Genomic DNA, 17,486 nt, shown 5'->3' on the forward strand with positions numbered 1-17,486 from the left:
TTAAAATGCAATATTAATTTCTTATGGTGTTAATATGCAATATATGCAAGATTACCAGAGTATGACATGCTACCCCCGGGAAAGGGTTTAATCATTCCACCCGCTCTGGAAAGAAGGTGACTTTCTAACCACTTTGAATGTTTAATATTATATTTAATTCTACACAAATATCTAGTGGTTGGTGAGGTGGGGGGGGGGGTGTATTATTAGTTCTGTTATAGTTAAGTATGTTTTACTTTCTTGTTCATGGAGTGATCTACTTTTCAAGCCCAGAAGGGTTTTCAGTTCACTTCCTTTCCCTTGCACACCCTACAATACTGTGTTTGATATATATTGTGTCAAAAAAAAATTTTTGGAACTGGAGCTGGGTGGGTAGGAGGTTAAAGCTGGTCCCAGTCCATCTAAGTTAAGTTGAACTGTACAACAGTTCAAGTGAAAGACAGGGATAAGTGAGATGCAACCAAAGTATAGACTTAAAGGGTGTGAAGACTCGCGCAAAGAGAAACATCTAATGCCTGTAATCTGACCTAGTTTTGAATGAGGTGTAACAGAAGTGTTAGACACCACCATCGATCCAGAAAATACTCACACAGCTTGCTACCTTTGGTAATTAGACACTAGTGTACAGTCAGTGCATACAGCTACGGTCAAAACCCACAGCACAGTGTACAAACGATACAGCGATGGACATCTCAGGTCCAGCTAAAGATAACAAGGTATCATGTTTCATTACTGTCTGCATTTTGTGGTGACAAGCAGAAAACTTCACTTGCAATCAATGGAAGTTAACTTTTTCAGAGCGCGGCACGCGGTTTGGGGCGAGTCTTCAATGCCTTTAAGTGATGTTGCATTATTTGTTGAATGTATTAACATGTTGTGGGTACCATACTGAAAACAGTTAAAAGCATGAACGGGTACCAGGAAACATTGCTTACACAGAGGCAAAGAAGGTTTTTGTTAGAACTATGCTCTCGTAAACTTCAGCTGATTTTTTTTAATTCTAGGGGAGAGGTTGATATCTCGACCCTCGAAGCTGAAAGAACTCACTTCCTGGAGGTGGAGCTAGAAGATAACGCAGGCATCATCGAGTTGCTCTTGACCGTCAGTGGAACGTCCGGGACAGAAAGCATCTCAGACCTGGGCGCATTCGTAGCCGACCCGAACAGAGAGAGGGAACTTATAAAACGATACGTAAGTATGGAAACATCCCTCCAGTACCGATAACTGTGTGTATGGAAGGTGTGTGAGCAACAGTTGTCATTTGTCCTTTACTACAGTGAACAATGCAGAAATGATGCAGGGAGGTAGAAAAGTTATCTGTATGTCCTAGAGACTTTTAAAAGACCTCTCAATTTGGCTTCATGTCTGTCGTGATAGCTCCTTCCCCCCCCCTTCCCTTGTTCACCCCTGCTCTCCTTCCCCCTTCTTTTTTCCATGATAGCATGCTCACATGCAGCCTTACTCATGTTTATACTGTATTTGTGTTACTTCCTCCAAAATATTCTTCCAATAATTCACAATCAGGTCCCGGTCATTCCTTAATCAGTGGGTTGGGATGGGCTTGTAAAGGGTGGGGTTTGATGGGGCAAAATTCTCCCGCTTTTGCGTATGTTTATCTTCGTAGGCATTTCTTTTCAAATAGAAAATGTTGTTCTGCCGACTTCTTCACACACACATGGAAACACACGTTTCTGTCACTTCTCCAAAAGCATAACCTTGCAATAATTTACGATCAGCTCAAGGGCATTCAATTCTTCGTGAGCCGCTTTGCAATTTGACTTACTGGCAACATTTTAATTGGTTCCTCAGTGTCTGAGTTCATGTAAACAATTTGAGACCTTTCTTCCCGTTGAGTGTCGTCGTTCTTGTAAACAGACCAGCAATAAAAAAAATAAAACCGATTCAGTTTCAGCTAATTGTATCCATATCATATTTTATTTGGTAATCTAATTACAAGATAGAATTTGGTGATGACTTCATCACATCCTCGGGAACAAGTTTGTACTGAAATGCATTGTTATTTAGTCGTCAGGAGGGGTGGAGGTTGGGATTGGGGAGGGGTGCGGGAAGTATTGGAAAGACTCTTCTCACCCGGTCTCCCACTTTTTATACAAATAAAATATAATAATCTCATTTTAAAAGGCAGAAAATAATATTTTGGACCTCTTCCTCTCCTCACACATATTGTCTTGTCAAACCTAAATCCTGTGAGTTTCTCAAATGATTCAATTTTGTAAAATTCATTATCAAATGTTGTCGTTAAGTGAGCAATACCCATAATTTATCCCTCACAGAGTATCAAAAACTCCTTGAAAGATGTCAAAGATGTAGGATGGCTGCAGGTTAAAGGTCAGTATTCTCTGTCAACTTGTACAAATTTCTCTTCTTCAGTTTTGCTATGAATAACAGTCAAAAGTTAGAAAAGAAGAGTGTTGCTGGTAATTCTTCCACTTCATCTCTAGTAACCTACCGTTTATTAATAGTTTGTTGTACATCTACTGATGCAATCAGAGGGCTATATATTTGTGCATTCAGAGGACAATATATTTGTATAATGAGAGGATAATATATTTTTGCAATCAGAGGAAAATATATTTGTGCAATGAGAGGGCAATATATATTAGTATAATGAGAGGATAATATATTTGTGCAATCAGAGGACAGTTTATTTGTGCAATCAGAGGACAATATATTTGTGCAATCAGAGGACTATATATTTGTGCAATCAGAGGACAATATATTTGTGCAATTGAGGACAATATATTTGTGCAATGAGAGGGCAATATATTTGTATAATGAGAGGATAATATATTTGTGCAATCAGAGGACAATATATTTGTATAATGAGAGGATAATATATTTGTGCAATCAGAGGACAATATATTTGTGCAATCAGAGGACAATATATTTGTGCAATCAGAGGACAATATATTTGTGCAATCAGAGGACAATATATTTGTGCAATGAGAGAACAATATATTTGTGCAATCAGAGGACATGTATTTGTAACCAATGTGTACATCTGAGAGCATCACAGAGACAACCAGCTATCTTTTAAGCCACTGTTTCCTCCCCCGCTTTATGGATCGCTCATGTATACCAAATGGCCACCTGAGTATAAGTTCAGTGCAAACACTCTAAAACATAGTTGCTCATCTGTGCATAAATGTCATAATGTTTACCTAAACAAAATTACTTTCTGTTTGTCCAATTCTCCCATTTTCTGAATAAAAACACATAAAAATTGCCGAATCGAATATGAAGTATAGAGCGTTAAGATATTGGTGACAGGTCATCTCAGGGAGATGCTCAACGCAGTCTCGCCTCAGCGGACACGCGGAGTAAACGAGGCTCTTGGAAGCCGTAGATGTTTATTCTCATCCTCTCGGAAAGCATCCTCTCGGAAATTTTAACTCTAGCGTTGACTTACAAAGGATGCATGAGAGTACTACATCCACCGTGTCAATTGACTTTGTCAGGTTGATAAGTACTAATTCGGGATGATTGAAAGGTTAACCAGAGAAGAGCGCCAAGATGTTTTTTAGCTAGAAATATTATTGCACCAGAATTTTTACTAAGTCTACCTTTTCTTGCCAAAGTTGAAACAAATAATACAAAGAAGAGACAAAGATATTTATATCCATTTTTAAAGTACTTTTGGAAACTCGGAAAGATATTAAACAGCTCTCTGCAGTTTGTAGGAGACAAGAATAAAATGGAAAAGGAGGTAAACTTGTACTGCTAATTATTCTTGTTGTTAGCTATCACAGAGGGACATTGGGGGTGGGGGGGGGGGGTAGGGGAGGGGAAGGTAGCAGATGGTATGAACCATTGAATGGAAAATGGATACAATTTATGCAAATTCATATCCCAGGCATATGAGGATTTGCCTGGCATGGTTTCATTTTCAAGTTTATGCTGTTATTCATTTTCGGCCATTTTTTTTTTAACGACAGTTATCAAGGCTCAGAACCTGGCATCTGCTGATATTGGAGGTAAGTAGAATTCTGAACAGCTGCTGATATGATCTTCAAATGCCGAGAAGGAAATGAAGTTTGTAGCAGTCTAACTTTTTCATAATACCTGTAGGGTTTAATGGAGGACTTGAAAAGGGACTTTTACATGATAAAAATTCAGAAAAATTTAATTTAAATTTTTTTTGGGGGGGGGGTGGGGGGGGGTTGAACTGGATTTTTGGGGCATTGGATAGTTCAGTAGGAAGAAATCTGTGTAATGATTAGCATATCCTGGTTTTAGTTTCCATTGCGAAAAAAAAGATAAGCTGTTTTGTTCATTCAAAAGTTTGTATCCCTTTAATCATATCAATTTACTTTGTTTGGTTTTTTTGCCTTCCAGGTAAAAGTGACCCTTTCTGTGTGGTGGAACTGGTCAACTCAAGGCTACAAACTCAAACACAGTACAAAACACTGAACCCCGAATGGGGTAAAGTCTTCACATTGTAAGTACATTGTTATACTACGATCCAGTATAAGATTTTCTCATGTTCAATGAGCTATGCCGAAGCTTCATTTTCATATGTTAGTTTTCTCTTTAATTAATCAATATTTAAAGGCACTGAAGACTCGCCCCAAACCGTGTGCCGCCCTCTGAAAAAGTTAACTTTCCATTGCTTGCAAGTGAAGTTTTTTTCATGTCGCTACAAAATGCAGACAGTAATAAAACGTGATACCTTGTTATCTTTTATCTGGACCTGAGATGTCCATCGTTGCTATGTACACTGTGCTGTGGGTATTGACCGTAGCTGCATGTATTGACTGTGCACTAGTGTCTAATACCGAAGGTAGCAAGCTGTGTGTGTATTTTCTGGGGTCTATGGTGGTGTCTAACACTTCTGTTACACCTCATTCGAAACTAGGTCAGATTACCGGCATCAGACGATTCTTTGTGCGTGAGTCTTCACTCCCTTTAATGTTGGCAACTTACTTTATGTTTTAGCCAGTTGAGACAAAGTTGAACATGACAAAACAAAGTGGTGAAATTATGATACCACAAAAATGATAATAATAAAAATAATAATAATGTGGATTTATACAGCGCACAAATCCACCTTAAGATAATAAGGCGCTCAAGGCGCATTACAAAAACAAAATCTTAAAATTACAACTTAACCTACAAAACAACTTAATCTACACATGAAAACATGAAATGCAAAACAATAAGTTAAGCAAAGGCTCCATTGAACAAGTGGGTTTTCAGCAATGTTTTGAACTGTGCCAATGAAGTGCAAGATCTGATTTTGATGGGAAGGCTGTTCCAAAGGCGAGGTGCAGCAACTGAGAAAGCTCAGTCACCCCAAAAATTATTTGAGGGGGGTTCAAAAAGAAGCAATTTGGTGCTGGGGTGCAGCGGACGGGATGGGTTATATGGTGTGATGAGACATGACATATAGTCCAGAGCCAAGTCATTCAATGCTTTAAACACAGTAAGAAGCAATTTGTACTTAATTCTGCAATCCATCGGCAACCAGTGTAATTCCCTCAAAGTGGGTGTTATATGAGACCTCTTTTTAGTTAAAGTAACTAAGCGCGCAGCTGCATTTTGAATGCACTTCAAGCGATTAATTTGAACTTGTGGAAGGCCGAAAAGGAGGGAAATACCCATGTCAAGCCGGGAGGTTACAAAACTATGTACAATTTGTTCAGTGGCACAAGGATTTAAGTACTTTCTTATTCTACCAATGTTCCTGATGTGAAATGGTGCAGAACGAACAATATTTGAAACATGATTCTTAAGAGACATTGACGAGTCAAAAATAACCCCTAGGTAACGAGCACTTGCAGCAAGAGTAATGTCAGAATCCCCAATTGTAATATGCGGAACATGAACTTTTGAAAGTTGTTGTCTGGAACCAAATAAAATGCCTTTATTATTCTAATGTATTTTTGCTTTAAATATCGTTTTCAATATTGAGTTTTTGTCCTTTCTGGTAGCCAAGTCAAGGACTGCCACACAGCTCTGGAAGTCACAATCTATGACGAAGATAAGCATGGAAGCCCAGAATTCCTAGGAAAATGTGCAATACCATTACTAAGAGTGAGTAATGTCACGATAATAAGGTATTACCCCTCTTTGATCCCCAAGAGGGGACTCCTTCAAGGGATCCAATTATATTGGTAAAGGATGAGTTATTGTCATTTTTTTTCTTTTTATTTGGATTGGTTTAAAATAAAAGCTGAGATAATAAGGACTAGTGAGTCATGGTTTGGTCTGTTAAGCAGTCAGAGTCATACTATGAAAGAAAAAGATGACAGATAATGGAGATGGGGATGGGGATGGGTGGAATAGGTAGGGTGGGGGGAGGGAGAGAATGGGGAGTGTGAATAAAAGTTGAGGTCTGATAAGAATGGGTAGTAAGGCGATAGAGTAAGTATTACTTGTGTTGGTCTGGTATGATCAAGGTATGAATTGACTGATATGCAAAAATGTGGAAATCACATCTGACCTAGCAATTATCACTTTAAGATGAGAAAGATAATGAGGGGTAATGTCCTTACAGGAAAAAGTTTGGGTCACACACTAGCTGGTGGGACACCCATGCTTTATGTGATTATGGACAGAGTTGGTATTGAATCACATCATTTAAGTTTAACTGGTATGCAACATAGTTACTGGATACATATTATAATTTGAAGTGATAAAACAGTGCATGTATCCATGTACCAATATGTCAATAAACCTTCCATTTTTTTTAAAGTCACCTAGTTTAAATTATTAAACATGCAAACTTTACCTATAAATACTATAGCAATAAACCTACAATTGTATTTCAAATCACATAGTTGAAAGCGCTGAACATAGTATAAATTGGTAACATGCTGCCTTATTGCCAATGCCACATGATTATTAACCAACCTCTAACTGTAGCCTAATGTAAATGGTGGAGTTTGAAAGGGCAAGCACATGCACCCAACTTTTGAAAGTTACCTTACATTCTACTGACCTTTGTTGAATTTGCCATTTGAAGTTGTCCATTGAATCATATGAAGATTACCCTTGGGCTGCAGGTGCACAGAACATTTAATAATTTCATAAAAGACCCTTAGTTTATGAAAAGTGAAAGTCAGCTTCTTGTCACTTTCTGTGTGGTATCATAAACTAACAAAGCATTACCATATTCTTTTTTTGATTAAAAGGTTATAAAGATTATAAATGTTTGCAATTATTCGTAGACGTTTTAAAGTAACAGATTAAATTTGAAAGAGCCTTAATGTTTCCTTCAATAGAAAAATTTAAATGTATAGGCTTATTTACAACAATACTCTTCCTTTGTTAGGATAGCATCGATGATACAGCTCATCCCTGAATGGTGAAATATTGTTGAATTTTGCAATTTATTTTCAGATCAGGAATGGAGAGAAGAGGTTTTACGCTCTCAAGGATAAGAAACTTCAGGGACGAGCCAAGGGGAGCATTCTATTAGAAATGGAATTTATCTACAATGACGTAAGACTTTTAATTAAAAAATGCTCTTCTTCATATTTATTGCTTGTTATGCCTCAAATTGCCAAACTATTTCTTTTGACTTTTTTGGCCTACAAACATAAATAAATATTGTATATCTCTTCTGTGAATAACTTGATGTTGGATTCGACAGCTTCTAATTCTTAAAGTTATTATGAGACACAAAATCATGTCAGTCGTTTATGATCAATTTTTCTATTTTTCTTTCAACAGATCAAAGCTGCAATAAGGACAGTGAATCCCACGGAAGTCAGGTACATGGAACAAGAGCCAAAGTTTAAAATATCGGTGAGATTTTGTTTTGTTTAAACATTGCAGTTGTTGTACCTTTAAAGTTTCATCAAATTATGCAAAATGATTTTATCCTTGTGATTGCTACAGTTTGCTATGAACTGTTTTGTCATTTGAAAATATTGATTACATTTTGAATTGAAGCTATTTGGGCAAAAGATAAAAAATTCTATAAGCTTAACTGATTCTAACATTTTGCCATTTTTTTAAAATAAAATCTCTTGATTAATGGTGATTAATGGGATTAATAGGATTAATGATTTGATTAATGGGATTAATGGTGTAGCATGGGTAGAGGGTGTAGGCAGTCTGCTTGTAGCCTGAAAATGATGCGCCATCAGTCCATCAAACTCTCTTTTAGACAAAATGATTTATTAAATCTCATTAAAACGAACACAAATTGATTAGGTCCTCAATTTCTGTTTGTTGTGATGTCTCGAAAACATGGATGTGTTTCTCCTGATCCAAAACTTGTCAATTTTCCAATGATTATGATCATTTTATTTTATTCCATCTCCAGTTCTTAGCATGTACATCATCATTAACATTCCAAGAATATAAAATATGTAAATGACCATCGTTGCTTCAGGTTTGACTTAATGCATATTCATTTATTCATGATTGTGCCAAAGTCTTCCTTCCTTCCCTCCCTCCACCTACTCTCTCTAGGCCTGCCACCTCCCCCCCCCCCCCCACCTTCTTGGCATTCAAAATCTCAATGTGGTGAAAGATATTCAATGCTGTTTACATCAAGTTCTTCTATCCTTAACACAGATCTTACAGAAGAATCTACAAAGAGTTACATCTATGGTAGGAAGTATTATCGAAGTGGGTCGATTCATCAATAGCTGCTTCCAGTGGGAGAGCAAGCCACGCACCATTACTGCATTTTTAGTAAGAAACATTGACTGATTCTGTGATAAAACTGAATCGTTCATGTTCACAGTGTAATGTGTCTCCGGCCATGTAAATACACATTAGCTCAAAATGTATCGTCATTTTGTTTGCATTAATATTTTGATCGATATCTTTAAAACGTAACACATCATCAGAGCTGAAGAAAACAAATAAAACAATAGTCGGTTGTATGGTCCAGTTGAATTAAAGTAATGGCTTAAAATTAAGAAATAAGTGTAAAATAATGTCAAGAATTTAACCAACTATTTGCGTAAAAAATAAGAAGAAACCCTTTACATTTCAGACAGGGTGAAAAGATGGGAGAAATTGATCCATTTCTTTTCATGGTTTAGTCTAAATCAACCTATCTGGAAGTCTTATTTTCGTGGTAGATCTTCTCGTCAGGAGTTGTCGTTGTTAATTATATGTATGAACTGTTTCCTTCGAAAAGATTTGTCACAAGTTTGAGTCAGGACTGCATTACTGGGTCACAAGTGAAAATTAAGCTACCAGTACAATAGTGTCTTTGTTGTTATTGGGTTTTTTTTAAATTTTTTTAATTTTTATAAAACTTTGACTGCACTTGTATGGAACATCAAAAATTCTAGATTTCAAAATGTGTGCTGTACATGAAATGTATCCAACTTATTAGGAATATTAATTTAATCTTTGAACCAAAATCCTCTGTGGACCTCCCAGAACCCTTCTATACCTGATATCGCAGAATTAATTTTAAATTCTTAATTGATTACAATTTGTAATTTCTGGAGTGAGACAGTTTTTTCCGTATTAATCATACCCTTGAATGATCGAAGACTCCATTACTTAATAATGTCATATCTCACCAAAATTTTATAATTAAACCCTTCTCTGACAAACCTAGACTCCATATTGATATTATAACGCTAAATTAATCAGAATGTTAAAGTGTTTGATTAATTAAAATGCTCTTCTTGATGGATTAATCTGTCTGAAGTAATGATGTTAATTAGTATGCGATTCATGATGAATTATTATGATTTTTTCGATCGATGTATAAATTTTAAACTTATGGGCATTTTGATGAGCGAAAATGGTCGACACTTGATGGAGTAGGTTATTAATATGTCATCCAAAATTAGCAAAAGGAACTTAAAATATGGCATCAGAAATTTATGAAAAAGTTGTTAGCATATCAGTTGCTCTTTTCAATAATTTTTAATGTTCTCCTAAGGTGTTGCTGGTCTCATGTTTTATACCATTTTGGTCAACATTTTTTTTCCTCTCTTTTTTTTCCAGTCATTCCTAATAATTGTCTGGAACTTTGAACTGTACATGCTTCCTGTTGCAGTCTTGATAATTTTTTTATGGAAGTACGTGGAGATTTCCATAACAGACAAATATGCCAGACCGCAAGAAGAGGAGGTATAATGCAAATTGTTTCTCATTATTCTTCCCTTTTTTTTCTTTTTTTTTAAATCATGCCGTCATCTAGAGGTTAGAAATTGAAAGTGCTTTTTCCGATAATGGTGTTAGCTAGATTTGTCGAGTAATTAAGTCTTTATTATCTTCTTCTTCTTTTTATTGTGCATCATACCCACCCTGCTGCTGTAATCAGATATATTCATAGATTAAAACATGATTGCTAGCATTTACAAAGGATATCTTTCTCATGAACATTGAAAAATGTAATATATAATCTACGGAGTTTGGGAAACCGCCCGAAAGGTAAGAAAGTGACGAGTCATCTTTTTCCATGATATACATCGGTGAGATGTGTCAAGCAAATTTGGTCCGGAGGCTTGGTTTAATCCAGTAACTGACTCATTCACTCTGGGGAATTTGGTAATGTTTCCGTCGTTTTGAGAGATTACCGATCGATGTTAAATCTAGTTTCTGGAACACCGAAGGTTTTTGAAAGCCTTGCGGTAGGGCGAGTGCTGTTTGCAGTAGGAAAATGTTCACTGAAGATTCAGAACATGCTAGATGCAACATTTTTATTTCATGTCCTGCTTAAACGGTCATTTATTATCATTATATGGACCGCTGAGAATGTGTCCTGGCATTTAATCACTTTCCGAAACCTGACTGAAGTAAGGCAAACCTTGTTTCATACGATCGTGGGTGCAGATGTGTCCGAGGACATTGTCTATAAAACGAACGAGAAGAGAATTAACTAGGCTGTTTCTTGCTTTCAAATTCACATAAATATCAAATCCGTGCTTTGCCCCTGCTCAACACAGAGTAAACAATTTTATAGTGGTGTATTAATGCAGAGAAACTATTCTTTTTCCCCCATCTGTTAGGTCTACGCTGACTCTGAAGAAGAGGAAGAAGAAGTTGATGAGAGTAAGGTAGGGTTTAAGAAACCAAGAAAAAGAATGACCCAGGTGTCAAAAATGGTCAGAGTTTATGAATTTAGGACAAAATATACAAATATTAGTTTGAGGTACCCCAGCAGGTGTATCCCAATACAATTCTTAAACACCAAAAAGTGAAAGTTCGGGTGAAACGTTTGAGTGAAAGTTTGGGTAAAGTTTTCATTGGGTGGCTCTACAACTTACAGTTATTATATCTAAGATATAAAATGACTTTTTTAACAAGAAAATAGCTGTTTGTAAAGAACTTCCATAGAAGACACTTCATAGCTCATTTTAAGATCTAATTTACTCAGATACTGAATAAATTGTAATTTGAAAGATCCCAAAGAACCTTCGCAAGTAGTAGACTGGAATAGCTTAGAATGACATAAAGGTAAATCTAGGTTTGATTGCAAATCTCACCGGTGTCCCTTAAGGCTTATTTGCATATCCCTGCAATGAGAAAAACAGAACACACACAAAAAAAAGAAGGTTTTCTTGTGTTTCTCTTGCAGTCAGCGTTCATACTGTATGTTGTTCATTGTGGGCGTTGACGTTTGAAACTAGTATTATTAATTTATGTTTGCCTTTACTGTTTGTGTTTATGTTTGTGTTTTTTTCCTGCTTCAACATCTCTGCTTTGAATCGGCCAATGAAATTGCTTTGTATAATCAGTAATCATTAAATAACATTTAATACCTAATTTGCAAGCCAAAATATCAAAACTAGAATATGGTCAACTTCCATATGAATTTTTCTTTGCTTTTACAAAATGTCAGGCGATATTTCTCTGGATTTTTGACATGTGAGCCTTGCATTCATTTATTCGCATTGCAAATAAATTAAATGGAACAGAATATGTAAAAACAGTGAATCAAACCTACTAAAAATCAATCAGTGACTTCATTAATTAGAGGAGAGTCCCTTTGTCTCTGTTTGTGATTGATGTTTGAATAGTCAACTTCGGTCAACTTTAGTCAACTTTCTTCATTATCTCTGCAGCTTTCCCTTGGTGTTATGTTCTCTTTGCATTTTGTAGTTTTCTATGTTAAATAACATATTGAAATAGTCAACAACTTTTAGAAAAAATTGTAATCTGCTTAGATAATATCAGTAGTATTTGTTATAATATTAATATTTTTAGGTTTTAGGTTCTGCTCTCTTTTTTACTATAAAACAAACAAATAGCTTGAAAATTGTGAAAGAATTTTGAAAGACCACCATGGTATTGTTTAGACTGGGCTTTGAACCAGTGGCCTTAGGCATCAAGCCCTTTGTCTTACAAGCATGAGGTATCAATGTCATATATATATATATTTATTTTTATATAAATAGATCTATATATATAAATATATATATAGATAGATATATATATATATAGATATATATATATATATAAATATATATATTTATATGTATATATATATATATATATATATATATATAGAAGTGTATAAAATGTTCCAAGTAGAACACGACAGAGTGCTCAATTCCGCGTTATGAAGAAGAGCGTAATGTAAATTTTGAATTTTGCAGCCAAACCTCTACTCAGAGTTTCATGCTTACTAGCAATCGTTCCTGACGATTGCTAGTAAGCATGAAACTCTGAGTAGAGGTTTGGCTGCAAAATTCAAAATTTATATATATATATATATATATATATATATATATATATATATATATATATATATATATATATATATATATATATATATACACATATACACTGATAGTTTGGCAGAAAGTTTGGATTAGAAAACTTGACGTTGTTTTATTTCCGGGCAGTTGCACTAGAAAGGGTTTAATACTGATTGGTATAAATTTATCTAAAAGCTGAGTTGGTGGTTTTCTTTTTTTTACTTTTGATGGATGTTTCACTTCTAATTTACCTTTTGGATTGCATTTTCAAATTTTTGTCACGATTTTCTTGATTCGTCTTCAAGAACCAACCCAAGAAACCTAAGGTGAGGGTTCATACTTCAGTTATCCATCCTTATCAGCTCATGCCTTTAATCCCATATTTTCAGAGTACTTTAGATAGCTTCATAATCTTTCTGATTTGCAAAGCCAAACAACCTGCCAACTTTTAATATTTTTACATTCATTTGTTTTTTTGTCTTTATGTTTTTATTAATTGAGGTTTGCAAAAAGTTTATAAAAGCTTTCTCTTTTGCCGTAGGCTGAAATTTTTTTTCTTGGTGTAGCTTTCATTGTACCCATCTATGGTATGGAGTTATGTCTTTAAAAACAGCTTTTTTGATTTTTTGTTTTTTAGTGTATAATTTGGTTCTAATTTACAGATCTCACAATCCAAGCAAGTTTATTGTAAATTAATTATGTTCTGCAAGCTAATCTGTAAGATGTAGAATAAGTCTTGTCAATATTTCGCTGCAATGCAGGTACACTGTTTTCAGTCTGCAAGCAAATCCTACATAAAATAATGTTCCACAGGTTTGGTTGGAAGTTCGGACTATTAAACAGGCATTTTGTACAGCTTTGACCTGTTATTAATTGGTATCAAAATCGATAGATTTTAGTCTCACTTGGACAAAGTCCCATTTCGGCTATTCTGGTATCACAAGAGTTGCCATCATATTAAAGAATAGTAAACCTTGAAGTGTTCAAAATACTTTGGCAGTTCTGATAAATTTATGAGTACTTTAAAGTAGCCTACCTACAAACGGATTACCAAGTCGAACGACCCAATTTTGAAGCCATTTCGTTTATCGTCAGACACAAATTATATCGTAGGGTTAAAGTTTGGTAATATGATGTTAAAGAGACTGAGGGTAAGTTTTGTTGGCTACACACTTTCAAGCCTTTTTCTTCAGGCAAAGAAAAATGTTACAATATCTTCTTCCTTATTCTGAAAAAGAGTGTGCTGCTTTGGAGACCTGGTCTCCATGCCCTGTTTTACTTTCCAATGAAGTATGGTGAAATCCTGGTAGTGGGTTGCATGAGCTAAAAAAATTGCAAAATGAAACTTCTTTTAAGAACTTCTTTAGACGGTGAATTTTTACTTTGATTTTGCCTAGGTAAATCAGTCACTTTTGTTCTTAAAAAGACAGATCATTCGTATAAATGAATTTACCTGATTTCATGGGATTAACCACTCATGATATGGAAAAGTGTTTGGGTTCAAACTCTGTAGAATGTAATGGAAGTTGTTAATGTCTGTATAGATAAATCTTGTAAACAATACTGTCATTTTAGCTTGACTGACTATTATTTCTATGCAATTAATTAAGAAATATTCAATCGCTTTGCAAATTATGAGTTTAATGGTTCGTTGTGAACAATACCCACACAGAGGAAGTTGTCTGGGTGATATTAGACTGCTAGAATCGAATGCACTGATTTCAAGAGTCGCTGCTGAATATTCGTGGTTGAGAAAAGTTTTTGGTTGTCTCAGGTTGTTCATCAGTTGCAAAACTTTTTGAGGGATTTAGTTAAATTGTTTGTATTTATAGACCAAAGTCCCATTTTGGCTGTTCTGGTATCACAAGAGTTGCCATTATATAAAAAATAGTGAAAAGTTGAAATGTTCAAAATACTTTGGCAGTCCTGATAAATTTTTTAACATCTTTTTTTAACATCTACAGCTTTGCTCACATGGCTTCCCATACAACATTTTTGTCACACACTTTATCAATTAAATGCATATAGAAAGATCAGACATGAATATAACATTGTGCTCATTTGCGGTTTACTATTTTTTTTTTAAGTTTCTGAATTTTTCAAATTATTAATCTGAATTTTATAATGAGAGCCTTGCTCCTGAGTAGAATGCAGCATGCTCAATATGGTGGACACTCACTCTGAAATCATTTGATTTGTTAAATTGCCTAGTACAGGATATTATCAATGGTTCAGATTTTCAGAAATAATTTCCAGTGACATAATTTCTTCAAATGTGTTACTTTTGCGATCAGATAAATCCTTGACCATGTGCAACAGCTTGTATAAATCAAGGTTAGCTTTAAATAAGTTTAGTTAGCCTTGTATATACTTAATTATAGGTGATTGTATCAAGTCTATTTTAACCAGTAATATATTTTCTGACAGAATTTTTTCTTTTTAAAGATTCTTGTGTTCCCACCCACCACTTTTCCCCCTTTTTCGGGGGGTGAAGATGTCATGTGATTAAATTTAGCATTCACTTGATGTTTTTGTCTCCATTAACAACCTTTAATTGTAATTATTAGCACATGATGCTGTATTAAAATTGCACATTATTAACCCCCTAACCTTCACTTTTAAGTAATGTTGTGTCGTGGAATTTTTGGTTTCCCTTCTATTGAACACCATTTTATTACCAATGCACAAAATTGTTTTCCAAACCACTTCAACTAAAATTGATGTGATTCATAACCGTCATGATTAGTGGTATCAATTTCTTTTCATCATATTTGCACATCTGCCAAAAAAATTTCGAATTACTATTAAAATATGCTAAAGGTTTTCTTTCAAAATCAGCCGACATCAAGTTGATATGTTAATAATATGTGTTTAAAGAGTTTGTTGGTTTCCACTATTGACAGCAGAAGGACAGCTTAGATTTGCTTGGACACCTTGAAGTAGAGTGTTTCTGCAACATTTGTTTAGATGTGTTAAAACCCGCTGACCCCTTCCCACCCACGTCCCTGCAAATAATGTATGAGATATTACAAATTTTTATTCTTGTGTTTATATGGTATCTTGTGTTTTATCTTGTGTTAAATATTTATCTCGTGTTTTATGATAAAAGTTTCAATGTGGTGCGAGATATTTGGTTATAAACAGATCTTGTAATATGCTCGCTTTCCTTGTGATGAACATAATCTATCTGATAGTTACATATTATAATTTTATAAAATATGGATCAGTCCTTTAATTTATGATGAATGATGATGAATTTCTGAGTTTAATTTGACGCTGAATTGTCAATTCAAATAATTTTGTAAAGTAAAATAATTGAGAAGATTCCAATCTGCTGTTTTTATGTGATTACTGCTTAAATGTGAAAAAATTTCATGAATCACCAAATGTCGAGGATTGAAACGAATCATTTCATAAGTTACTCGCTGATTAACCATTATTTGGTGAAAACAATTACTAAAAGACAAATTGCGTTCTTATCTTAAAGCAATATTTGGAGAGGTGTGGTAAATGTTGCTGACCAAACTCAGAGAGCTGCCTAAGTTTTTAAGACAAAATTAATCACTGTGCATCTAAGAAGTAACCAGATTTATTCCCAATCTTTTTAGTTTCATGTGAGATCAAAGTTTTACTCAATCTGTCCTTGTTTTCAGAGCTATATTCGATACATGATATAACATACGACCATTTTAGTTCATTCTTTACTATGTATAGTGCTGCTAGTGTAGCTGTTGCCATAGTTTCATTTCATTTGCTAAAAGCTATAATGCATGGCATGTATAGACTCACTGTTCAGTTTAGTTTAGTATTTAGCTGGACACTCATAGCAATTACATCAGTATTCATGTCAAGTAGATGAGCATCACTTGTAAGGAAAATTCAAAGCCGGTTTGTTCCTCCATTCCAGCACCCCCCCCCCAGCACCCCTCCCACACACTGGAAGACCAGAGGGCTATAGCACCTCAACAAAATTCAAATTCAAAAGGGCATAGTGCCACCATAGGGGGAAATGTCAGCACCCTGAACACCATGAACACCTGACTACCATGCTCCACCTCCACCCATCCCCCCTATCTCCCCCCCCCCCCACTCTGCCAAATCTCAAACCGGTGTGTCAGGGTCCCTGCATGCATGTTTGCGCAAGGCAGCATTCTTTAATAAAAATTCCATACATCAAATGTCCCTGCCCACCATTTCCACTCTTGATAGTAGAGCAGCACACACACATGGGTGTTTTTTGGGGGTGGAGGGGGATCAAAACTAAACAAGACTTTGTGGAATGTTAAATGACAAGAAACAGCCAAATTCCTATGTATCTGAATCAGCACAAACCACTTCCTTTTGGTAGAGACATTTCATTTAATTTTCAGACAAAAAATATATGGACAATATGGATAATATATAAGATGCAATATATATTAGATGCAATATTATTATTATTTTCATTCCTATTGCATAGCATCATTTTGAAAGGCTCCTCCTGATTACAAAAGTTGGAGAAAAACATTTTTTCACCAATTAAAATGAGTTCTGGATTTCTGTGGACAGTCACATCCTTTAAAGTCACTTTGCATTTTTATGCCCATGAAAACTCAAGCCATAATTGCCTTGCAAATTTGAATGCATTTTTTCCAGCTCTTGCATATGCTAAATATTCAAGCCTCAGACTTAAACATCCTCCAACCCCCCCCCCCCCTCATCCCCTTTCCAACCAGATCATTTTTACATCTTGACTACTTTGTTATTATTACTCCATGTAAGTTTGAGGCTTTTTGTGGTAGTCTTAATTTCCCAGAAGTTAAATTTGGCTGTAATATCAGTCATCACCATTTATTTTTT

General features: G+C 35.2%; 1 protein-coding gene across 7 annotated transcripts in view; it reads left to right on the forward strand.

The window, feature by feature from the left end:
- The window catches only part of LOC139978389 (multiple C2 and transmembrane domain-containing protein 1-like), a 143,437-nt gene that overhangs the window by 116,205 nt on the left and 9,746 nt on the right, over positions 1-17,486 (forward strand). For 6 of the 7 annotated variants that reach the window (XM_071988592.1, XM_071988591.1, XM_071988588.1 and 3 more), the window contains 11 exons: positions 1,005-1,191; positions 2,295-2,349; positions 3,957-3,995; positions 4,357-4,459; positions 5,952-6,054; positions 7,363-7,464; positions 7,696-7,770; positions 8,548-8,667; positions 9,949-10,074; positions 10,956-11,003; positions 12,953-12,973. In XM_071988592.1, the coding sequence (XP_071844693.1) occupies positions 1,005-1,191; positions 2,295-2,349; positions 3,957-3,995; positions 4,357-4,459; positions 5,952-6,054; positions 7,363-7,464; positions 7,696-7,770; positions 8,548-8,667; positions 9,949-10,074; positions 10,956-11,003; positions 12,953-12,973 (979 nt within the window). The remainder of the gene's footprint in view (positions 1-1,004; positions 1,192-2,294; positions 2,350-3,956; positions 3,996-4,356; positions 4,460-5,951; positions 6,055-7,362; positions 7,465-7,695; positions 7,771-8,547; positions 8,668-9,948; positions 10,075-10,955; positions 11,004-12,952; positions 12,974-17,486) is intronic. The other variant, XM_071988590.1, reaches the window with a different exon arrangement.

Source organism: Apostichopus japonicus, chromosome 13, assembly GCF_037975245.1.
Source record: "Apostichopus japonicus isolate 1M-3 chromosome 13, ASM3797524v1, whole genome shotgun sequence".
NCBI classification, from domain to species: domain Eukaryota; kingdom Metazoa; phylum Echinodermata; class Holothuroidea; order Aspidochirotida; family Stichopodidae; genus Apostichopus; species Apostichopus japonicus.